Source organism: the organism of the source record quoted next, unplaced genomic scaffold, assembly GCF_019419815.1.
Source record: "Pyrus x bretschneideri cultivar Hongxiangsu unplaced genomic scaffold, Pyrus_bretschneideri_v1 Contig2, whole genome shotgun sequence".
Classification (NCBI taxonomy): Eukaryota; Viridiplantae; Streptophyta; class Magnoliopsida; order Rosales; family Rosaceae; genus Pyrus; species Pyrus x bretschneideri.
The window spans coordinates 10354167-10379926 of NW_025999501.1; the positions used below are offsets into that span (position 1 = coordinate 10354167).

The 25760-nt window shown below is 35.6% G+C and overlaps 2 protein-coding genes across 2 annotated transcripts; both read right to left on the reverse strand.

Moving 5' to 3' along the window:
• Positions 1–425: 425 nt before the first annotated feature.
• Positions 426–3611, reverse strand: LOC103961182 (cationic peroxidase 1-like). Its single transcript, XM_048582990.1, has 4 exons — positions 3312–3611; positions 2331–2522; positions 1032–1197; positions 426–938 (listed from the first exon to the last, which is right to left on the reverse strand). The coding sequence occupies exons 1-4, from the start codon at positions 3564–3566 to the stop codon at positions 553–555; spliced, it is 999 nt and encodes a 332-aa protein (XP_048438947.1). The 5' UTR covers positions 3567–3611; the 3' UTR covers positions 426–552.
• Positions 3612–21390: 17779 nt separating this feature from the next.
• LOC103961180 (cationic peroxidase 1-like) lies at positions 21391–24029 on the reverse strand. The gene is made up of 4 exons (XM_009373709.2): positions 23706–24029; positions 22355–22546; positions 21998–22163; positions 21391–21903 (listed from the first exon to the last, which is right to left on the reverse strand). Exons 1-4 carry the CDS (start codon positions 23931–23933, stop codon positions 21518–21520), a joined length of 972 nt encoding a protein of 323 aa, XP_009371984.1. The 5' UTR covers positions 23934–24029; the 3' UTR covers positions 21391–21517.
• Positions 24030–25760: the final 1731 nt, after the last annotated feature.

Below are 25760 nucleotides of genomic sequence, written 5' to 3' on the forward strand. Positions count from 1 at the left end.
AATTAAATTTTAGGGCACAACTCCAACAACGTGTTATAAGCCTTGTGCATTTATTCATACTAGTTTAAAAAGAGTACACTTACTCCCCAAATTATACAGTAAATAGGAAAAATCTCTTTCCTACCCGTAATCCCTACCTTTAATTTACACAACCATATTTAATGTTACACACTTACTATAACAAAAACAAGCATTACAGCATCCCAAATCCCTCCCTCCCCGTTCCTGTGATATCAAATATATTATAATAACCAAGGCAAATGAAAACGTCAAGCAAAATGCTTTTATGGAGGAAACTTTAATAAAAAGCTTCCGGTACCGTTTATTTTAACGAAAAATCATATTTTTACACTAAAAAGTTAATCCTAATACTATTCATTTTACCTTTTATTTTGTCCTTATCGATAAAACTCAAAGTTTTCAAATCATTTTTATTAGTTTTCATTTTTATTTAATGGAATTAACTCATCTTCAAAAACCCACATCGCAAAAAGTAACCAATCAAAAATAGACAGTTGGAAATAAACAAGCCGGCTCTCAACTTCTAAGAACTTAGTTGACTTTTCTACAATCGGTCCTAATCTGACCATTGGTGCCCGTGAGAGGGCTTAGGTTTCCCATCTTTTTCATAGCATTGGCAAAATCTGCTCTGAAGGCTGCCGTATTGCTGACGTAAGCATTCACCTGAGCGTCGGTGGAGCCGCCACTAAAGAGCTGTTGATCGGAGTGCAAAAGGCCCCTTTGGTTCACCAAGTTCCTGAAGTAAGCATTGTTAAAAGTTGTTGGACTTGTGACATCAAGTGGGTAGAGATTGTTATCGCCCCCACTTGTTGGACAACTTGGTTTCAGTGATGTTGCGAATGAAGCGTTTATGTTTGTTTCGTTGTAAAGACGTGCCCGAAAATTTGTGCACCTAGCTAGCCCAATTGTGTGAGATCCTAATTATTAAACAACAAAAAACAAAGCAATTAGAGATTGGACTTGATTAGTACTTAAACAATAAGTAGAGATGATCTAACTTTTGAGCAAACCTGAGAGGGCAACTAGGTCCTTGGCAGTGAAGCCTTTGTTTGAGAAAGCAGTAATAAGGCCAGTAAGATTCAATGTGGGAGCGGGTATGTTGGAATTGGCAGCACTTAAGCTTGCTGTGGTGGAGTCTCTTCTGCCCAAAGGCACTTTATAGGCAGGTCCGCCCAACTGTTTAAACAATTGAATGTTATACCATAACACAAAGTGAGATTTAGTGATCACAAATTATAGAGGGAAGTCTTTATGATAGTGTAGACACTGAAATTTTGGTGAAATAAATGTTCACCAACACATTAAATATCAACATGCCAAGGCTTACGTGGCATGCACCATGTATCTCACGAATCATACATAATACACGTGACTCGTCAAAACTCGATGAGTCATCAAGAGTGACACTTTTTGACATTTGAGGGAAATTAATTAATGAATTATTTTTATTAATTCTTTGATTAATTTTAATTTAAAGCAAACAAATTAATTGATTTAAATTCAAATGTTATTGATTATTTGATGAAGTCAAATCACGAATCAAGCTCTAAATCAAGTATTGGTTTTTTCGTCAATGAATCAAGTCCACAATTTAGGCCAGTTCCAACCATAGGCAATACTTGGAGAGCCTATAAATACGAGGCTCTAAGACAAAGAGTGGGGCCAGAGAAATTCATTATCACACCCAGACGCTCAAACTCTCAAGCCCCAGATTCTACCAAACACTCCTAAGGCTCTCTGTGTTCTTCGTCACATCCATGAAGAATTATCAATCACCATTACACGTGCCTGTTCTTTCATAACCACAAGCCAAACCCTTGCAGCATCCGTTCATCCGAGATCAGTCATCGCGAAACTTGGATCAACAATCCTACACATACACTCTATAATCTCGGAGATCGAATAAGAGGATTTAAGTTTTTGTAAACAGATATTGAAACCATAGTTCTACATTATTACAATCATTATTTTGTACACATGTTATTGTCTCATTTTGTTTTTTTTGAAAGAATTTCGTGTTTACAATTAACACTCTAAACAAATAAAAAAAAATTAGACTTAAAGAAATGCATGATAATTCTTTTCGAAGTCTCAATAACAGGAGATATTTTTTAATGTGACAGGTACACAAGATGGTACACCACGTGTCACTATACAAATGATGAGATATGTGTGTTAAAAAGTTAATAATTTTAAAACATAAAATTTTCCATCACTTACATAAAAACACGTAGTATACCCTTTGTGTTTCGGTCACAACTAAAAATTTCTCCAATGACAGTTGATTATTAGTAGCGTTTTTTACTTACTGCAACAATAGAGTCCCGAGCAGCAACGGCTATGATGTCAGCACAAGAGACCACTTTGGGGCAGATACGCTCCAATTGTGATTTAATTGTATCGATTACATCAAATCCCCTCAAAGATTTAGCATTAGGATCTGCTGTTTTCTCTCCTGTGAAATTGGGTGTGTCATCCAGCAGAACCGAAGCATCACATCCCTGCATGCACAGTTCACATTTGTTATTCAAACAAGTCTACCTTTTTCTGTGAGAAACATGACTTATTTTTTTTGTCCTAATATATATACGCGCAGATTCACTTTTTTTTTTTTTTTGCAGTACGGCACAAAAAGCTCAGTTGAATGCGTGGCCCGCGAAGAACGAGAAAACAAGAAGTCAAATTAGATTATCGGATGGTTAAAAATTAAAACAGAGATAGAAAATAAAATAATTTATGAACAACAAATAAAAAAGTCCAAGATTTTGGTTGTCCAACTGAGTGTTAAAAAAATAGGATAACGCTATTTACGCACCTATTTTTACTTTTCACTCTTCTTAATTTTTTACTGTTAAATCGAATGAATTAAAGAAAATTATTGACAAAAAAAATTTAATAAAAGGATGTAAGAATTAAAAATTAGTGTGTGAATAGCACTTAAAAAAATATTGTATTTCTCTTACTTTATCTTCCACTTTATAATTGTAGATGACAAAGACAGCAATTACAACTCTTATTCTTTTCCAACATCTTTTTTACTCTTCTACAAGACTCAGAAAAAAATGTCAACAAAATCATGGAATTTCCTCAAATAAATAAAAGAAATAAACAAATAAAAGAAAGAGGACTGATTGGGAATTCGTACTATCTTCATTTTTTCTCTCTTCAACGAGGTATAAAAGAATTCACGAGCATGCATGCATGCAGGTGAAAGATAATAATTATATATATGAAAGAAAATCATTAGGCGGGAAGTTAAAGAGATGTAATATGGAGAAATGATCACTTGCATTTACAAAACAATCATGGAATTGAATACGGAGCAAGAAAGCTCCCATGCGAGCTTCCTTCGACACCGCTGAGTTCACCGCCGATTTTATGGTGGACAAGGCATTAGGACACGATGTTTCATAGAAAGTAGAGGACAACTGACCAGAAGCTACTCCAACAAGAAGGAAAATTAATGACAACATTGACATTTTAGTGATTGTGGGAGTGCATGAACCAGTATGATATGAACCCATGACTAATGCTAGATTTCTCATAACCAATATAACTAAGAAGCAAAGAGAGAAGAAGAAGCCTGCGACTAGTTTCTTGGTTTAATGCAGCATCATATCATATGTATTTATAGCCCGTGGTTAACTGGACTCTTACATTTTGATAATGCTTGTAGACTTCGAGTCAACTCAGAAATAAAAGAATATTAATGTGAAAAAGTAATCAAGAAAAATAAAAAGAAAAGGACCTTCGGATTTGTCACAATTTAATTGGAGCTTATTAAATTGGTCTAATAAGATTTTATGCCGTGGAAGACTTATGTTAGTTTTAGGTCAAGTAGCCCACGTTTCACAGCCAATGGGCAATGATGGACTCGCCTTTAATGGACTTGTCAATGCAATATAAGGAGTCATTTTCACGGTGTAATCCACTTTATTTTTCCAATTTTATGTTGGACAGGGAGGAGATCGTAGCTCCTATAATTAATTATAATTTCTTCTAGCTTCTTTTCATTCATTTTTTCTGTATAATCTTTGATTTAATGTAGATGATGCTTTATGCAGTGATAGAAAACAATCATATTTATGCACTTTAGTGCGATTCTATCCTCATTGATTCTACTTCTTTCTTTTTTGTACAAATGATAGTATCTACACTAAGAGGATAGGGTAGTGTGCTAAGTCTTACAATGAGTTTGCCATAATAATGAAGTTCAACTTTGTCTTTGGCAAGAATCGAACATAAGACCTCCCACTTACAAGTGAAAATGAATACTACTAAACCATAGTATTAAGTGACAATTCTCCTCCTTTAAAACCTAAATATTTAACTCACTAACCCTATCATTTGTAAATAAAAAAAAAAGATTTAATATTCATTTTCATTATACTATTGACACTTATTTATAAGGCTGGACAATTTTCCCGAAAATCCCAAACCAAACAAAAAAAACCCTTGATCCCATACCGAAAAATTCTCAAACTGAAAATACCGAAATTTATGGGATTTATCCCGAACCTTTTTGTTACATCCCACATCGCCCATGGGAGTGGATCCTGTAAGAATTATATGTATATTCCCATCTCTACCTAGCACGAGGCCTTTTTGGAGCTCACTGGCTTCGGATTCCATAGGAACTCTGAAGTTAAGCGAGATTAGGCTGGAGCAATCCCAGGATGGGTGACCCATTGGGAAGTTACTCGTGAGTTCCCAGAAACAAAATCGTGAGGGTGTGGTCGGGGCCCAAAGTAGACAATATAGTGCTACGGCAGAGTCGAGCCCGATATACGGTGGAGCCCGAGTCGGGATGTGACAATTTGGTATCAGAGTCACTATGCCGTGTGGTACGAGTGTGCTGACGAGGACGTCGGGCCCCTAAGGGAGGTGGATTGTTACATCCCACATCGCTCAGGGGAGTGGATCTTGTAAGCCGTATATGTCTATTCTTATCTCTACCTTGCACGAGGCCTTTTGGGAGCTCACTGGCTTCTGATTCCATAAGAACTCCAAAGTTAAGCGAGATTGGGCTGGAGCAATCCCAAGATGGGTGACGCATTGGGAAGTTACTCGTGAGTTCCCAGAAACAAAATTGTGAGGGCGTGGTTGGGGCTCAAAGCGGACAATATCGTGCTACGGCATAGTTGAGCCCGGGTCGGGATGTGACACTTTTGGTACGGGAATCGGGATTACATATTCAATTGTTTGGGAATCCCGAACCGAACCGAAAATATGTATGTATATTTATTTTGGTTGCATGCATGTTGAATGTTAAATTTAAGTAATTTGAGAGTAGACTATATTACAAATAGAAGTACGAAATTAAGTAGTTTGGAATTTTGGAATGTCAATTTGAGTTGGTAAATGATTTGGTATTTCAATTGGTAAGAAATTTCAAATTGGTAATAGGTAAAAAGCCTACATTTTAATTGATATGAAATTGGCCAACATAATCTTAAGCCAAATGCTCAAATTTTAGCTCACAACCAGCCCAAAACCTAAAACGCAATCCTGATCTATCCTGAAATACCGAAAATATTTTGGGATTCCTGAAAATTGAGAATACCAAAATTTCAGTTTGGGATTAGTCTTCAAATTCCTATCTTGAAAATTTTTAGATTGAGATTCAGGATCCTATTTTCAGTTTGAGATTCCACACTGAACCATCCCTGCTTATTTATAATGATAATCATTTTTGTAGTTATTTCGGATTAATGCTAACTGCATTTATGCTGTTGATTAAGCAAAATCATGTTGGCTCTCAAGAAAAATCTTATGCTGTACGTGTAGTGGTTTTTGTATACCGGTGGTTTTGGCTCGTTTTAAATTTTTTGATTTTTATTCAAAGTTTATGAGTGAGTCATGTACCAGGGCACAATGTAAAACCAAAGTCAATTATTTACAGACAAGAGCACATTACATATAAACCATATGAGTTGCGACGATGTGATATAAAGATCCGGGCTTCTGGTTAACTCGGACTTTAGACATCTGGAAAATCTTACTCCTTTGGATTTTGTAATCATGTTCACTAGCTAGAATATCGTCGTTTTGTGAGAATAATATTGTGACATTTGAGTTTGTTTTTGGGTCTGAATTCACATTTTCGGTCAAATTAGTCTTTAGCAGTTTTGGTCTAGTGGTGCGATGTTTGGATCCGATTTTGTTTCATCAGTTTTTTGAATTGAGTCCGTTGGATTTTAACGTTTTTCTAGATATTACTACTTGATTATTGTACTAATTATACTTTGGAAATGTTTTATGAGTTTGGAGATGAAAATAAATCTGAGAGGGTTTATGTGAGCATGTGATGTAAAAGAGTCTCAATGGTGAAATAAGAAACCTTGCAAGGGTTCATAAGAGGTTGGAGTATGAAAAGTATTCCTACAAAAACATTGTCTACAAATGATACCGGAGATGAAGATTTATGTTAAGTCACATAATAAGTTAGTCATTATAATTATGTATCAAACTCGTTATTCATAATAATCAAATTTGAGGCCACCCAACATAGCAAACAAAGCATGTGTAGCTCAAGTAGTGCTAGTGAGTTTGGTGGATCATTTTATTCTTGCGAGTTGCGCACATATGCATAACGAGCTTAGAATAAGTAGCTCAAAGAGTAAAGAATATTTACTTTTAATATCGTGTCTTCGATTGTCCCCTGTCATCATCTTTTGTGTCAAAAGTTAAGATTAGTAAAGTTTATATAATTTCCTTGGTTCTTAATCAAAAATCGAAAGTAAATGAAATAAAAACAGTCAATTAAACAAGGTGGGGAAACGGAATTCTAGAATCTAGAATGTGGTGCAAACATCACCGGCCAATTTTGATAAGAGCAACTCCAGCCCAAGCACATAGGCTGGTCCAAAGTGGGAAAAATAGGCTGGCACCCTTTAAAACCTCTCCAGCTGATCCAAATAGGCTGTCATCCAGCCCAAGTCAGCTTCTAGGCTGGTCCAAAATATGATGGGCTATGTGACGTCATGCTGGCGTCGGAATGACGTCACATGCCACTATAATAATTTTTTTACGTCAGGCACGTGGGAAACATGCGCCCATTCCAGACAGGAAAAAGGTGGCGGGGCCCGCTGTTGCAAGTGCAACAGAAGGGAGTGGGAGAAGCCACGTGGCTCGTTCTGGGCCGTTGGATTTCCAATAGTAAAAAAAAAAATTGAAATTCAAACCTAACGGCTAGTGACGTGACACGTTCTGGGCTGTTCGATCCTAAGATCAACGATCCACGATTTTCGCTCAACAAAGGTAAAAAAAAAATAATATATATATATATATACACACAAAACTGTCAGAATTATGACCGTTGGCCACGTGTCCACATCTAGACTGTTGGATTTGAATATTTTTCAAATCCAACGGTCTAGATTAATTAACTTAATAAAATATTATTAAAATATTTTCAACACTTTCAACCAAAGCTTTCATATACTTTTTTGTGAAAAAAATGGCTACGTGGAAGCTCATTGAAGTTGTTACGTTGTGTCAATGCTGGGCTCAAATAACTCATGACCCAATTACAGGTAATGAGATGGAGTTGCGAGAAATGTGGAGTAGAATTACTATAGCGTTTTGCGATAGGCTTGGAAAAGACACAAGAAGTAGTCAAGTCTTCAAGGTCGTTGGAAAAAACTCAACAACTCGCTTACTTGTTGGGAAAACACTCTCTCTCATGCTTCCACTAATCTGAGTAGTGGGAGAAGTTTAGCGGATCAAGTGACAATATGTTCATCACCCTCATCCTCAACCTCTTCCATTGCGAAAGCCTCATCTCCATCTTCCTCGAGATTGAACAATTCTTCCTGTTGTGCCAACAATTTTTTCTGTTGCTCATCGATGTCATACAATCTCCTTGAAGAAGACATTGAAAGAACTCAAGATTTAAAAACAATGAAAAAGGATTCTGAGCTAAAGGATTGAGTTTGGTGTGTGAATTAGGATGAATGTAGGGTTTATATGGACAAAAAAGAAAAGAAAGGATGAGGTTTTGGATAATGTCACGTGGCAATACGTGATTTGTTCAAAATCTTATTGAAATCTTGGCTAAATTATTGTAAATAGATAGTGACACGTGATGCGTCAGGATTGGTTGACAATCTTATTGAAATTTATCTACAAAATAGTACTTTCGGATAATGACACGTGGTGTGACAAGATTGGTTAAAATTCTTATTGAAATCTTGGCTAAATTATTGTAAACAGATAGTGAAACGTGGCGCGTCGGGATTGGTTGAAAATCTTATTGGAAATCTATCCACAAAATAGTACTTTCGGATAATGACACGTGGCATGACAAGATTGGTTAAAAATCCTATCTAAAATTAAAACTATTTTGTTTTATTATTTTGTAAAAAAATTAATAATATTTTAATGGGCTGAGTGCCATCATATTTTTTAGGGGTGAAGATGCATTTGTGTTAGCGCATTTTTTAGATTTTGTGCCAGTGCATTTTTTAGGTGTGGAGATGCATTTGACCAATTACTGTTCATTAGGGTCAATCACTATTCATTTGAGTGGATTAAATGTGATGGATGCCAACGTATTTTTAGGGGTAGACTTACTCTAAGGTGACTGCTGAGACTTATGATTGTGATTGACACAAAATATTACCTCATAGAATGAGTGAACCAACGACCCAATGAGACCATTGCCTTGGCCGAATCCAAATCCTTAGTCCAAAAAAAATAAAAATGTACTAGTTGCCAAGGCCCAAGGGGTAGGAAAAGAAAGAAAAAAAAAAAAATTCCATAATGGCATTTTTCTCATTCTCTGTTGTATTCCTACAAAGAGTCCCACATTTGTAGGAATACTTTTATACTTAAGATATCTTACTTATTAGTATAGAGGAATACCAACTGTAGTACTAAGTGGCAATCATATAATTAGTTGAACTACAGGATAATTATCATTATTCTAAGACCAACCTTTGGCCTCATAGGGTTCGTCTGTTGTACTGGATTATCTTAAACTGGACTAGCTTTCAGGACTCAGTTGGATTGGCTTGGGTTGGACTGAGCTGGATAAGAATAGAGAAGTGTTTGGTTCAGCGCCGGACTAAAATATCTTTAGGATCCAAATTATTTTTTATTATTTTTAATTTACTTTTTCCTTTGAAATAAAACAAATATTATATTACAAAATATTACTTTATATATTTAATTTTTTAAAACCTAATTAATTTTAAGAACTTTAACGAAAAGCTCACGATACTATTCATTTTAACGAAAAACCACATTTTAACACTAAAAAGTCAATCATGGTACTATTCACTTTATCCTTTATTTTGTCCTTATCGTTAAAACTCAAAGTTTTCAAGCCCTTTTCTACGGTACTTTTTAGAAAAAGAGAACCCAGATATTTGCAAATCTCTTTCTCTTCCTCTTCACCTCATCTCACAAAATCGCAAATTTTAAAATCAAACCAAAGAGTAAGAAAGAGATTGAAAATTTAGGAGTCGGAGCGGGGTGCATGTGTGATTGGCTCGAAGGTGGGAGATAGGGGATTAAATTTGGTTTCGGTTTCTAGGTTTTGGGCTTTTTTGCATTTTCTGGGTTCATATTTTGGGAGTTAGGTATGGTTTTGAAAAGGGAGAGATTGCAGAATTCCATGAAATGGGTTTCTCAGAGAACGAGAAAAGGAGTTTTTTGGGAAGAGGAGTTTTTAGGGAAATGAGTTTTTGACCACAAATCCATTGTGGTTTCACTGGAAGAGGAGTTTGCTAGGGAAAAAAATAGGAGTTAGGAGGGGCGAAGCGAAGAACTGGCGAAAGGGTGAAGCGGAGCTGGTATTAGCAATCTGTCCAATTTCAAGGGGTCTCTAAGACCCCTAGTGAGGCGTTTAGTCTAGGTGAGTCCCCTTAGTCTCATGAAATCTATTCCCCGTTGCTCACAAACATGGGATTCACTACTACAATATTAGCTTTAGGTGGCGGATATTAGAAAAATCATGTCGGATAAATTATATCCGACACATCATTTAATTAGTTGCAGATATTAGAAAAATCTTGTCGGTTATATCTGACATAAAGTCTTGGCGGATATTTAGTGGCGGATATCAAAAAAATTATGTTTGTTATAACCGACAATATTTTTTAATCTTTTTTTTTATAAATATTTTTGACAGATTATGGCGGTTTTTAAGTTAATGGTGGCGATTATAACCGACAGAAATGAAAATTTTATTATTTTAAAATGTTATATTGATTAAAAATAAATAAATAAACACAAATTTTAAATATTTTTTTTTTCACTCATGACCCTAAAGTCTAATGAACCCAATTCCCACGAGCTATAAATTTTCTAAGAGAATAATAACAACAAACTACAATCTAAAACTCTATCATTTTTGTAATAAGGATTATGCTCCCTCACAGGCAAGCAATAAGATACAAAGAAATTCAAACAATTTTTTTCAATGCATCACAAAGCACATTGTCTGGCACATAAACACACATGAACATCTGGTGTACTCTATCATGTCTGATTTTATTATTTTAAAATGTTATATTAATTATAAATAAATAAACACATGTTTTAATTTTTATTTTTATTTTTTCACTCATGGCCCTATCGGATATAACCGACACGAATAAAGTAAAATTTTGGACGGTCGCCAGAATAATCTCTGAATGGTTTTTTTTTGCGATTTTTTACACATGCTATCTTGGAGTACATACGAACATATTTGACGGTTAGATCGTTAAAACTAGTTTTGTAAAATGCATATCATATCAAAGTGATAGATTTAACAAACATTTAGGAGTTAATGTTATACTTCCATTAAGTATAAAATAAGATTTATCCACTAGTGTAAATATTTTAAATTGAAGATCGAATTCATTCATTACATTCTTATAGGGTTGAGGAGTGTAGCTGTAAAAAATCATCAAAATCGGAGCTAAAATAACTGTTAAATTGTGATTTTTCGTTTATAACCATCGAAAACTTTTGTTCCGTTACCTAATTTCTGAATGTTTGTATTTTGTGAGTTTTTATGTATGTGATCTCAGAGTGTGTACAAACAAGTTTGACGGTTGGGTCGTTGAAAAATATTTCGTAGAATGCGTATTGCATCAAAACAGTAGATTCAACAAACACTTAAAGTTAATGCTATATTTCCCCCATCAAGTATAAAATAAGATTTTGTGGTATCCACTAGTGTACATTTTATAAATTGAAGATCGAATTCGTTCAACGCATTCTTATAGGGTCGAGGAGTGTACTGTAAAAAATCATCAAAATTGGAGCTAAAATAACTGTTAAATTGTGAATTTTCATTTATAACCGTCGAAAACTTTTGTTCTGTTACCTAATATCTGAATGTTTTTTTTTTGTGATTTTTTACGTATGTGATCTCGGAGTGTGTACAAACAAGTTTAACGGTTAAATCATTGAAAAAAGTTTCGTAGAATGTGTATCGCATCAAAACGGTAGATTAAATAAACACTTAAAAGTTAATGTTATACTTTTATTAAGTATAAAATAAGATTTTGTGGTATCCACTAATGTAAATATTTTAAATTGAAGATCAAATTTATTTATTACATTCTTATAAGGTCAAGGAGTGTAGCTGTAAAAATCATTAAAATCGGAGCCAAAATAACCGTTAAATTGTGATTTTTCCTTTAGAATCGTCGAAAACTTTTGTTCCATTACCTAATCTCTGAATGCTTGTTTTTTGTGATTTTTTTACGTATATGATCTCGGAGTGTGTACAAACAAGTTTGACGGTTAGATCATTGAAAAAAGTTTCATAGAATGTGTATCACATCAAAACGGTACATTAAATAAACACTTAAGAGTTAATGTTATACTTCTATTAAGTATAAAATAAGATTTTGTGGTATCCACTTATGTAAATATTTTAAATTGAAGATCAAATTTATTCATTACATTCTTATAGGGTCGAGGAGTGTAGCTGTAAAAAATTATTAAAATTGGAGCTAAAATAACCGTTAAATTGTGATTTTTCGTTTATAAGCGTCGAAAACTTTTGTTCCATTGAATGTTTGTTTTTTAGGATTTTTTACGTATGCAATCTCGGAATGTGTACAAATAACTTTGCCTAAAATAACTGTCAAATAGTTTGCCTAAAATAACCGTCAAACAGTTTCGTAGAATTCATATCTCCGTTAAATTTGCCTAAATTTTGAAGTGGGAAAAATAATTTGTGCTAAATTTTTATTTATGTTTTTCAAGTATTGATTAGACAATATTTAGTTTGTGTGATGACATTTTCATTGTACAATGATCTTTTTGTTTCTTTATCGCATATTTTACATGGGTTATTATCTATTAAACAAAAAAACTATTTACTTAATTTTTAAAAACGTATTCTATTTAAATACATATTATTTATTAAATCAAAAAATTATTATTTTATTTTTTAAAATTGTAACCATTTTTTTTTTTTTGGGGGGGGGATTTTAAATTTTGGGGGGGGGTTTTGCATCCATTTTTTTTTTTTCTATCGGTTATAACCAACAATAATGAAAATTTTTTGTTGGTTTTTATTTTAAAAAATGTTTATGTCGGTTTTAACCGACAGTAATGAAAATTTTCTTAAAATAAATCCCCTTCATCTCTTCCTTGTGCCGGTGCCTTCTGATGGGGAAGAAGGGAAACAAATGGAAGATTTGACTCAGCTGTGTGAAATGCTTTCAATTGGAATTGAGGAGTCGTTGAGCACGTTTTTGATTGATTCATTTGTGCCTGTGCTTGTGGGATTGCTTAATCATGAGAGCAATCCAGATATTATGCTTCCTGCAGCTAGAGCACTCACTCATCTTTGCGATGTGCTTCCATCGTCTTATGCCGCCGTGGTACATTATGGTGCTGTTTCTTGCTTTTGTGCAAGGTTGTTGATGATTGAGTACATGGACTTGGTAGAGCAGGTTTGTCTTTGTTGTTCATATATTAAATTGATGGTTGTGTAATATGCACAAGTATTGGTATTTCTTGAGAATTTTTTTATATATGTTTTTTTTGTGCTTATTTTAGATGTACGTTTGGATTACTCTGCTTTAATTTCTACGGTTGTTATGATGCAAATAGTGACTGCCAGCTCTCAAGAAAATATCACAAGAACACCCAACTGCCTGTCTTCGAGCTGGTGCTCTTATGGCAGTGCTTTCTTATATGGATTTTTTCTCCACAGGACTCCAAGTAATCCTGCTTGTTAACTTTTCACATTGTAATTTAATTCGGTATATGCTGAGTAAGGTTTTATTTTTACTTTGGATTTTCTTCAACTGTTTCTATGTTACTGTGTGTCGCATTATCAACTGCTGCGAATATGTGCAAGAAACTTCCTTTAGATGCAGTTGACTTTGTGATCGAAGTTGTCCCATTGTTGACAAACCTTCTGCAGTATCATGATGCAAAGGTAATTTCATCTTTCCAGAGTTTCTAAGTTAAAATAGCAGAAGTCTATCTAGTTTTCGTTTCCATTGCATAATGTTCCGCTTTTGTTATTATGTAGGTTTTGGAACATGCTTCTGTTTGTCTGACACGAATTGCTGAAACATTTGCATCATCTCCTGACAAACGAGTTTTATTCTTGAAAGTGGTTTATATTTTTTTTATTATTAATATATTTTTTGTCGGTTTTAGTCGACAGAAAATACTCTTATTTATTCATTATTAATATATTCTCTGTCGGTTATATCTGACACAAGTTCTGTCAGTTTTAGAGTATTTTCTATCGGTTTTATCTAACAGAAAATGCTCTTATTTATTCATTATTAATATATTCTCTGTCAGTTATATCCGAGACAAATTATGTCGGTTTTAGAGTATTTCTGTCGGAAAATTCATTTCCTGACACTGGCAATTTTGTCGCTTATTATATCCGCTACTGCATCCATTTTTTGTCGGATTTTACTTAATATCCGACAGTAAAATATGTTTCTTGTCGGTTATCATAGTGAAACTAATAAATGGTTTCGTAGTAGTGATTCCAATGGCTAATAATCCTAGCCAGTCCAATGAAATTTAACGAGCCAAACAAACATGCCCATAGTGACTTGCGGAGAAGGAAAGGTATACATCACTATGTTGTAGTCCAGTTAAGGATTAATGTTATGTACAAACGATGGGAAAAGGATGGTATGAGATAATTTCATAAAATTGTTGGAATTTATTTCCTAGAGTTCAATTATGAAAGGATTATCATGCACGCGCGTTCTCTGCATCAGACATTTGTAGTTTTATGGCTTGCTTTGGATATTTTGCATGCATGGGATAATTATTAGCAACACCAAACTGCCAAATAACAGGCTAAGTAAATATTTTGTGGATAAATTAAGCTTGATGTGCCAAAGCCATAACGTTTGACTGAAGATAATCATCACTATGGGTTTATTATTATTTGTGGTAATTGGTGATCTCGACTGGAATATACAACACATTAGTTCTATAAATAGTGTGGATGTAAATTTCCGTCTTCTCCTTCTTGGACGAAAATGCATCTGCAAAACAATTAACACCTTAGGTCAAAGCCAAGGGACTCACGCGCCCACGATGAATTGGGGGGGGGGGGGGGGGGGGGTAGGGGGGTGCTTTGGCCGAAGAACCTCCGATGCCAAAGTTAGAATTTGAGGGAAAAGTGTTTAGAGAATTTGGAGAATTTTGCAAGAGAGTTGGAATTAGGTTTTTGGATAAATGAGGTGCTATTTATAGGGGTGTGGCCGACCCTTTTTGGAGAGATGGGAACCGGCCACGTTTGGTGGTTTTTGGGTGTAATTGCAAGATATTATGTCAAAATAATATCTTGCAATCAATTATGAAATTAATTAGGAAATTAATCAATTAATTTAGGTAATTAATTCTATTTTGAATGAATAATTGAAGGTTACCTTGTGGGGAGGATTTGATGAGGATGGATGAAATGAGTTTTGAATAAATACCTATTTTGATCACTTTTGACCTTGATTGAGTCGTGATTGTCCTCTGCTTGCACGTAGGAGTTCCGGTGTGCCTCGAGGGTAATTTTGTCATTTTCATCCAAAAATCCACGTGTCGCCTCCATATTTTTCTCGATTATTTTTGGCTCCACAAATGCCCCCACACTTGTTGGGCTGCTTGCAGGAAAGGGCAGCAACTGTAGAGATCTTCTTGCTTTAGGAAACATAGGATTGTTTCCTATTTTGATGTAAATTCCCACTTTAATAGGAAATTAGATCCTTCTAGGAAAGGAAAATAAATCACTTCCAAAGTCTATTTAAGTCTACCTTAAGTAGATGATTAAATCAACTTCAGAGAGCAATTTATTCTACCCTATAAGAAAGAGAAAGCTAGAGGATATTTGTTCCCCTTCCCCTAGCAATCTTCTACAGTTGCCCGTGCAAATGACTGTTTTTCGTTACTTTCTTTGTCTTCTTTGCGCCGCATCGAGATAATAAAAAATTAATTTTCCTTATCTTCTTCTTGGATAGTGTTGTCGTAGGGCAGCAGTCGACGTGGTGCAGCACGTCGGCTGGCAGGGGCTAGGAGTAGGCTCGGCATGGGCCGAGGAGGTTTTGTGGCAGGGGCCATTGCTTGGGCTGCTCGGCTTGGCTAAAGCCAAGGCAACTATGCGGTTGGGGCCATGGATCGAGGCGCTAGGGCGCAGTGCTATGTGAGCGGCATAGCTCATGTCTTTTGGAATTGACGTGGGCCAGATAGGCGATTGAGAGCAATGAGGAGGTCGCAGGCCTCATGGGCTGTTGAAATATTGGGCATGCAAGCCTTCTGCCTACTGGTCTGAGAGAAAAAAAATAAAAGAAAAGCCATAATGGGTTGAGCTCCCTTACCAAGTATCATGAATGGTGTTGGTTGCTTAGTCATATTTGCCAAGAGAAATGTGGGTTATTCTCGATAGAGGAGATGAAGAAGGTCAAGGCGGATGCATTGGCTCTTTCGATCGCTGTTGTGGATGAATGAAGGTGAAAAAAAAAAAAGATCATCCCCACTTGCCCAAGAAAAGCCGAAGACTTCCTCCGCTGCTCGTGAGGGTCCGCATATTGCTGATAAGTTTGTGATTGACTTGACTTCTTCCCAGGGGAAAAAAGATGAGGCTGCTAAATCTGAGCTAGTGATGCTTGCAGTGCCAAAGGTGGCTAGTACAATTACTAATAGGATTGCTTAATGTAGAAGTTCCGCTATGCCCTTAGTGCCAAAAAACGTCAGTCGAGGGCTAAGTCCGGTTCACCTTTGGAGAGACTTGTTACTATGAAAAGCAATAAGGTGGACTCTGCTGCTAAAGTGGTGCCAAGGCCTACTTCCCCTGTTACTGAAACTGATTTGCCTGCTGGGAAGGAGGAGACTGCTCACGTGGGTAGTTGTAAGAAATCCAATAAGCCTGAAAGTGCAGAGAAAGAGATCGGATGTTACATACCTCATATTCAAGATCTTGAGCGTGCCGTTTCTGAACTTTGTTCTACTGCTTATGCAAAGGATAAAAAGTTGATTGGTGCTTATAACTAAGTGATCCACTTCAAGAAGGTCGTTGATAGGCTTGAACCTCAAGTGTTGGATCTCCAATGTGCGCTGAAGATCAACGAAAGTTTGAAGAAAGAAGTGGATGAGCTGCAACACGTCTGTGTTGGTCTGCTCAAGGAGAACGAGCAACTGAAAGGTGAAAAGGCTGGGCTCAAGGCTTCGCTTGTTTAGAGTCAGGCCGATTTCTACAAGCTGGGTTATGTAAATCATCTCTTTGGTATGTTGTCTGACTTCAAGTTTGTTGGTAAAGACTTTGACAACTTCTATATTTCTCTAGAAGACTTGCTTGCCTTTACTTTTGAGGCCCCTTATTGGTGAAGTAGTCGAAGAGGTTGATGCCCAAGCTAGAGCAGTCGGGGGTGAAACGTAAGATGATGCCTCTGTTGGGAACATTGCGGCTGCTGAAGGTGTAGCGGCTGATTAGTCGTGGGATGTCCAAGCTGTTGAAGGGTAGTCTTATAGGTAGCCTTTAGGATTTTCTTTGTTTTCCTTGTTGCTTTTGTTTTACTCGAACTCATTCGGCCTTTGTTATTTGTTTATCTATTTTGCTAGAAAATTTAATAAACTTGCTTCCTTCGCTTTTCTTCATTTTCACTTCTTTTGTTTATGCCCAACCTTTGACTTTTAAGCCAATGGCATGTGAGCTACTTTTCTATAAGTAGACAGGCACAAACCATGAGTGACATCTAACAACATTTTATGGCTACCTAAATGAATAGAAGTATACGCAAACTAAACATGATACTTCCTTGAACCTTGATTATAGTTACAATGCAGTTTGGTTCTTCAATCATCCATATCTCGCTCAAAATTTATGTGATATGGGATAATGTCAAATCACTTGTAGATAACTTTGATCACCATGATAGCTTGATCAACAAATATTCTGGGTAGAGATTTTTTAGATGGATCTTCAAGTGACTTTGAAGCATATGTCATTCTATTGAACAATTACTAGAAGGCGATAGATTCCTTGTTGTGCATTCATGTATCTCCATACTCATAAATGTGAACTCAAATATCACACTATCGGGCCCTACAAAGCAGTGAGACTTTGGTGTGAAATCGAAGTTCATAATCTATAAATATAAGATAGGAGAAATTAGGTTCCCAACCCTCATTTTGCTACTTCATTGATTAAAACCTTATTCCTTTTCAATTTTTGATCAAGGTCCTTGGGTATTAATTATTAACAGTAGTGCAGAGTAGCACAGAGATGCAAAAAGAGAATAAGATATTAACAGTAGTGCAGAGCACAGAAATGCAGAAAGAGAATGAGAGAGAGAGAGAGAGAGGGGGAGAGAGAGAAAGTAATTGATTACATTGATACTGAATTAATCTTTACAACTATGAGAATACAGTTTATATAGCCATCATGACTAACTTGCAGCCTAAGCTATTTAACTAACTAATTTTGGTAACAACTCTAACAACCTTTTGGATATTGTCAACATCCCCCCTCAATCTCAACTGGGATTGCCCAATTTGAGATTGAAGCAGACCATCCAGCAATCAACTTCTTACAATCACAGAAATCAAGAAACACAACCTTCTTCGGCAATCGGCCTTCAATAAAGAAAGGGAACAAGAACTGCACTCCGACAATCGGCCTTAATGGAGTTGCATATAATAACAACAAACAAATTTTTTTTCTTCAAGAACGTTACTCCGGCTATCGGCCTTTAAGGAGTAACACACAATATCTGAGACAGAAATTTTCACTCCGGCTATCGGCCTTATGGAGGAAACAAAATGCATTCGACACACTCTTGGCAATCGGCCTTTTTCGAGTGCACAAATCTGAACAAATCTGAAGTATACGGCTATCGGCCTTAACACTTCCAAAATTCCCAAGAAAATTCTCACTGAGACATTATCACAAACAGTTGATATGCTAGAAAGAAAATTAGTAATCTAAGACAAAACCTGAGAACTTGAATCTTGAAACCCATAACACAGTGTCCTTACTCCAAATCACTTGCAAACACTTCTTTATCCTTTTCTTTCTCTCTCTTTTGGCTTCTGGGATCAATCGACTTCCAGTTTGAGATTTTGTGCTCCTTCTCCTTCAACTTTTTAACCGGACACGAGTCTGTAGCACTACCATTACGAGCTAACATCTTTTTTTTTTTTTTTTTTGTCCTTGATGCTTTGTGGATAAGTTGGCTGCTCCATTTTCTTCCCTGAATTGGTTGATTCAGGATTCTCCTCTGCAGCACTCAAATTTTCTAGTTTAGTAGCCACTTCAAGATTGTTAGAATCTTTTTGAGCAGGCAACACATGCTCTAATTCTTGTGGAGTATCTGAAGCCGCCAATACTTCTTGCTTATTGGGCCGAACCCATTCGCCATTAACCCAATCTTGATGCAATCTGAGACGTTCTTTCTGAAATTCGATCAAATCCGGAGGGTTTTCAAAGACGACGGTGTACTTGGAATTGTTCTCGACAACCTTCCCTATGACCCCAGTCCAAAAAAAAATCAGAGAAGAAAGATAAAGATCACGGCTTTACTGGTCCTCAAGTGCAATCCAGACGAATCCGACCCGATCATAGAAAACGCACTCGAACATCCAAGCTTGTATGAAAACTCGTTCACCCACAGTGGAAGAGGATCACCAAAGATCAATCCATGGCTCTGATACCATATTAACAGTAGTGCAGAGTAGCACAGAGATGCAGAAAGAGAATAAGATATTAACAGTAGTGCAGAGCATAGAAATGCAGAAAGAGAATGTGAGAGAGAGAGAGAGAGAGAGAGAGAGAGAGAGAAAGTAATTGATTACATTGATACTGAATTAATCTTTACAACTGTGAGAATACAGTTTATATAGCCATCATGACTAACTTGCAGCCTAAGCTATTTAACTAACTAATTTTGGTAACAACTCTAACAACCTTTTGGATATTGTCAACATTAATAACATTATTAATTATTTCAATAATAAAATATTTTTTTTATTTTTAAATATATTCCTTTAGTGTTAAAAATGTTACAATTAGTATATTTATATTTATGGCTAAATTTTTTATCTTATATTTTTATTTTTAATTTGTACCTATTTTTAATTTGCAAACCTTTTTTAATTTGTACTGATTTTCTTTTCAGTTTTAATTTGTACTCATATATTAATTTCTTTTTGTGCCCATATTTTTAAAAATTTTATTTGTATTTGTGCCCATGTGTTTACCGTCACGTGACCAAGGTTCTAAAAAACGCTAAGAGCTAGTTGGGCGGCGGGCAGAGGCCTAGCACCTAGGTGGCTAGGCGGGCGCCTAGGCGGATTTATGTAAATTTATTATATATCTTGTAAATAAGTGCTTATTTACACTTAAAAAAAAAAAAAAAAAAAAAAAAAAAAAAAAACTATACTTGTATGGATGATAGAAAAATGATAAAATGCAAAAATAGAAGTAGAAGAATACACAAAATACATTCATCTAACAATTGAATAAATTTATAGTCAATCCATCGTTTAAAAGTTAATAAGATTGTAAGCATATAAAATGGGCCGGCCCAACCCACCCCACACTTTCTTTTCTTTTTCTCCTCATGTCTTATGCCGCATCAGACATCTTTCTTATATTATAAGACTCCTCGTTTCCATCAACTAATTAAAATAACCATTTCTCCTCATGTCTTCTACCGCATCAGCTTTGTTTCTCTATTATTGTAGTTAACTCTCTCTCTACTTTTTGGTTTTCTCTATTATTGTAGTCACCTCCCTCTCTACTTTTTGGTAAACAATTCTCTCTCTCTCTCTCTCTCTCTCTCTCTCTCTCTCTCTTATTGTAGTCAGCTTTGTTTCCATCGCTTCCTCTCTGTCTTTTGGGCCTTTGGCGCTGCTTCTTCTTCTCTCATATCTCCCATCATCAAACCTCTCCCACCATTTCCAAAAGCTACTTCAAACCCCTAACCTTTAACCCAAAAACCCGAAAGAATTCCAAAAAACCCAACTATCAAGCAACATCAACGCGGCTCCGATGAGGCTCCGACGAGATTTCCAGTCCGCCCTCTTTCTTCCCATTAGATTGCAGCAGAACAGAGAACCGCCAAGGCTCCGACGAGGCCACCTAGACAGTCGCCTACCACCACCTAGACCGCCTAGATAGCGCCTAGGCGGCCGACTAACCCATACCCGATTTTATGAATGATTTGGCATTAATCCCAGCGGCACTCCACCGTCCAGCGCCTAGGCAGCCGCCTAGGGCATTTTTTAGAACATTGCACGTGACATTGTATGATTAGTAAAAGATGGAAAAAAATTATGTATGGTATATTTATGTTTTATGGCTAAACTTTGTATCATATATTTATATTTTTAGTTTGTACCCACTTTTCATTTGCAACCTTTGTTTTAATTTGTAGTATTTTCTTTTTGCCTGCGAACTTGGTATTGCGATTTGTATTAGTAGGATGAAACTGATTTTGGCTTGTAAAGAGAAGGAAATTGTTGATCAAATTCTCTGAAATTCTCTAACCCCATGTAAAGAATTCTCTCACAATTCATGTGAATTATCTGGAAGTTATAATCTAATTCACTCAAAATCTCTCGGAATTCATTTCTTTTTTTCTCTCAAACTCTCTCAAATTCCGTAGATTTAAATTCCCTGAAACTCTCTCAAAATCCTAATTGAATACATCCCTCTAAGAAGAATATATTTGCTCCCCAAATTATACAGTTACGTATAAGTAAAAAAATCTCATTCCCACGTTCTCTACTTTTAATTTACACAATCATATTTAATGTTGCATACTTACTATAATAAAAACAAGCATTACAGCATCTCAACCCTTCCTGATGTTACACACTTGCTATAACAAAAACAAGCCGTAATAGCATTACAGCATCTCAACTCCACTCTCCCTCTTCCCGTGATGAAAACATCAAGAAAAATGCTTTTATTAATGGAATTAATTCATCTACAAAAACCCCACGTCATAAAAAGCAAACAATCCAAAATAGACACTTGGAAATAAACAAGCCAGCTCCCTGGTTCTAGAACTTAGTTGACTTTTCTACAATCAGTCCTAATCTGACCCCTAGAGCCCGTGAGAGGGCTAAGGTTTCCCATCTTTTTGATAGCATTTGCAAAGTCTGCTCTGAAGGTTGCAGGATTGCTCACGTAAGCGTTCACCTGAGAGTCTGTAGACCCACCACTAAAGAGCTGTTGGTCAGAGTGCAATAGGCCCTTTTGGCTCACCAAATTCCTGAAATAAGCATTGTCAAAAGATGTTGGACTTGTGACATCGAGTGGGGAGAGATTGTTATCGCCTCCCCTAGTTGGACAACTTGATTTCAATGATGTTGCGAATGAATTGTTTATGTTTGTTTCGTTGTAAAGACGTGCCCGGAATGATGTGCACTTAGCTTGCCCAATTGTATGAGATCCTAATTATTAAACAACAAAAAACAAAGTAATTAGAGATTGGAGTTGATTATTAACGCTAAATAATAAGTAGAGATGATACAACTTTGAGCAAACCTGAGAGGGCAACTAGCTCCTTGGCAGTGAAGCCTTTGTTTGAGAAAGCAGTAATTAGGCCAGCAAGATTCAATGTGGGAGCGGGTAAGTTGGAATTGGCAGCACTTAGGCTTGCTGTGGTGGAGTCTCTTCTGCCCAATGGCACTGTATATGTAGGTCCACCCAACTGTTTAAACAACACAAATTAAGATTTAACGATCACTAACTATATAGGGAAATCGTTATTAGCATTGTAAACAAATCATCATACAACCTTTCCTTATAATAATTTAAAGGAAAATTGCACTTGAAGAAATGCATGATAATTCTTTTCAGAGCCTCAATAATAGTTGATTATTAGAAGGGTCTTTGACTTACTGCAACAATAGAGTCCCGAGCAGCAACGGTTAAGATGTCAGCACAAGAGACCACTTTGGGGCAGAGACTTTCCAATTGAGATTTAATTGTATTGATTACATCAAATCCCCTCAAAGAATTAGCATTAGGACCTGCTGTTTTCTCTCCTGTGAAATTGGGTGTGTCATCCAGCAGAACCGAAGCATCACATCCCTGCATGCACAATTCACATTTGTTATCCAAACTTGTCAACTTTTTCTGGGAGAAACATGACTCTTTTTTTGTCCTTATCTGTATATGCATATTAACTATTTTTTGGCACTCCGGCAGATAGCTCGGTTGAATGCGTGGTCCGTGAAGAATGAGAAAATGAGAAGTCAAATCAGATTATTGTATGGTTAAAAATTAAAACCGGAATGGAAAAGAAAATAACTTGCGAACAACAAATCAAAAAGTCCAAGATTTTGGCTGTCGATCCGAGTGTTAAAAAGGGTTGTATTTCTCTTACTTTATCTTCCACTTTAAAACTGTAGGTGAAAAAGACAGCAGACAAAAAATGAGACAATTTCATTATACAACTCTTTTCCGACATCTTTTTTCCTCTAAGAAAAAACTGTCCAATTGTCCTTTTGAAACAAATGTCCTAGCTCAAATAAATAAAAGGAAATGGAGTGATTGAGAATTTGTTTAGGATGTGCTATCCACACATCCTATTTTACTTCTCACACATCCTTTGTTAATTTCTGTCCGTTGATCTTTTTCAATTCATCCGATCCGACGGTCGAAAATTAGAAGGGTGTGTGAGAAGTAAAAAAGGGTGTGGATATCACATCCCTTCATTTATAACTATCTTCTTTTTTTTTTTCCTCTTCAACTAGGTAAAAAAAGAATTCACGGAATTATATTTGAAGAATTTATTAACTTCCTTTTTGGTAGGAAAAAACTCTAAAACAAACTCCATCAAATTTGTATTAAAAAATATATGGAATAACGGAAATGTTTTTACCAATATGTTCCATATATAGAGAAAAATGTCAGCGAAGCTTAATTTTTTTTGTCACAACATAACCTAAGCATATACTAAACTATCCATGACATATTACATGTGAACAATTATATATATGTTGTTGTTGATAGGACTCCAAAAAAGCCTCACGCACTCTAACCATGCACAAATATGCGGAAAAAAAACACACTTGAAAAGAGTATAGAATGAATCTACAAAATGTATTTTTTACAGTGTGCCAACAACAATCTATATATACACACGAGCATGCATACATGCATGCAGGTTAAAGATAAGACATATATATGAGTGAAAATCATTAGGCGGAAATTTAAAGGGACGACAGTATGAGAAATGATCACTTGCGTTAACAAAACAATCATGGAAATGAAGACGGAGCAAGGAAGCTCCCATGCGAGCTTCCTTCGACACTGCTGAGTTCACCGCCGATTTAATGGTGGACAGTGCATTAGGACACGATTTTCCATAGAAAGTAGAGGACAACTGAGCAGAAGCTCCAACAAGAAGGAAAAATAATGACAATGAGATTTTAGTGTTTGTGGGAGTGCATGAACCAGTATCATATGAACCCATGACTGATGTCTAACTGGGTTTCTGATAACCAATATAACTAAGAAACAAAGAGAGAAGAAGAAGCTTGCGACTAGTTTCTTGGTTTAATGCAGCATCATGTCCTATGTATTTATAGCCCGTGCCCCGTGGTATAACTGGACTATTGCGTTTTGATAATGCTAGACTTCGAGTCAACTCAAAAATAAATAAAAAAAGAATGTTAATCAACACTTAATTTAAGTAATAATTTAATTATTTAAAATTATATTATTTAATTTACAAAATTTAATTTAAAATTTTGATCTCCTTAACATTATTTATAAAAAAATGTTATGTGAAAAAGTAACTAAGAAAAAAAGAAAAGGAAGGATAGGTGAGGTAAAGGCAGTTTCATGTACGACTGATTAATTATTAGAACCTTTGGATTTGTCTCAACTTAATAAGATATTAAATTGGATTAGTAAGATTAAGACTAATGTTAGTTATTGGTCTAGTCCACGTTTCATAGCCAATGGGCAATGATCATATTGGTTTTCATGGACTTGTCAATGCAATATATATGTGCAGGTCATTTTCACGGTTTAATCCACTTTATTTTCGCCTTTTTTATTTGGAAAAGAAGAAGATCGTAGCTCCTATAACTGATTATAATTTCTGGGTCATTTTCACGGTAAAATCCTTTTTTTTTTTTTTCTCTCTTTTTTTTTAATTTTTTTTTAACGTTGGAAAAAGAGAAGATCGTAGCTCCTCTAATTAATTATAACTTTTTCATTTCATTCAATTTCTCTTTATAGTCCTGATTTAATGTTGATGATTCTTTACTGCGGTCATAGAAAGCAATTATGCATACATACTCTTACAAAGGTAGATCAATGGATGCACAAGGGGATCAAGGTGGTCCCAGGACCACCTAGAGTCGGGAAATATATGTAAAGATCTTCTGAGGATTCTCCGAATATTTTGTACGAGTCCTTTTATACCTACTAAGTGTTTGACAAAATACATGTCAGGCATCTTTCAACATGTTGCTTCGATAACACTCAGTAAATTCTCTCAATATCACTCATTAGATTGTTTTTGCATGTATAGTTAACTATTGAAACGTGCGCGTCATGGTATGATTCACAAGAACACGTTCACCCAGTGTTCGATGAAATGCCTCAGTAAATAAACTGAAAATATTTTGCGAACTTCGTGCTCATTTTTTGTCTAAAAAACTTAAACCTTTTAATACTTAGACCCCCAAAGATTCGAATCCTGGATCCACCACTGCACTCTTGTGAGGGGTTTGACACACATTGAATCCCCTCCTCCTTAACAACTAAATATTTAACCCATTAAACTATCAGAGGCGTAAGCACTATGAGGCCAACATAGGCTTAGGCATACCCTCATTCTTTCAGCCTTTCCAAATAATTAGTATTATACGTTTTTTTTGGATACTTAGTATTATATTTCTTTTAGTTTATACAAAACTCTTAAATTCTATTCACCAATAGTTAAAATAAGAGGTTTCTTTTCTTTTCAATCCCAACAACATTCATCCTAAAACTAAATTTAACATCTTCTTTTATAAATAAATCAATATCTCTTAAAATTAAAACTTAAAGTCTAGTTTACTTTTATCAAAAAATATTCTTTACATTACCAACTGAAGAATATTTAGCTTTGAGCTTTTCCTCCTCTACTTCTTGAAATTTCATATATTTGGTCCTCCAAGTTCCCAACCCACTACAATATTAAGGTTTGTAAATTTCTCTGTCTCTTTAACTTATTACTAAATTTTTATAACTTCATGAATTTTGTTCTCCAAAATCCCAATCCATTCTTTGCATTTATTGTTCGAAA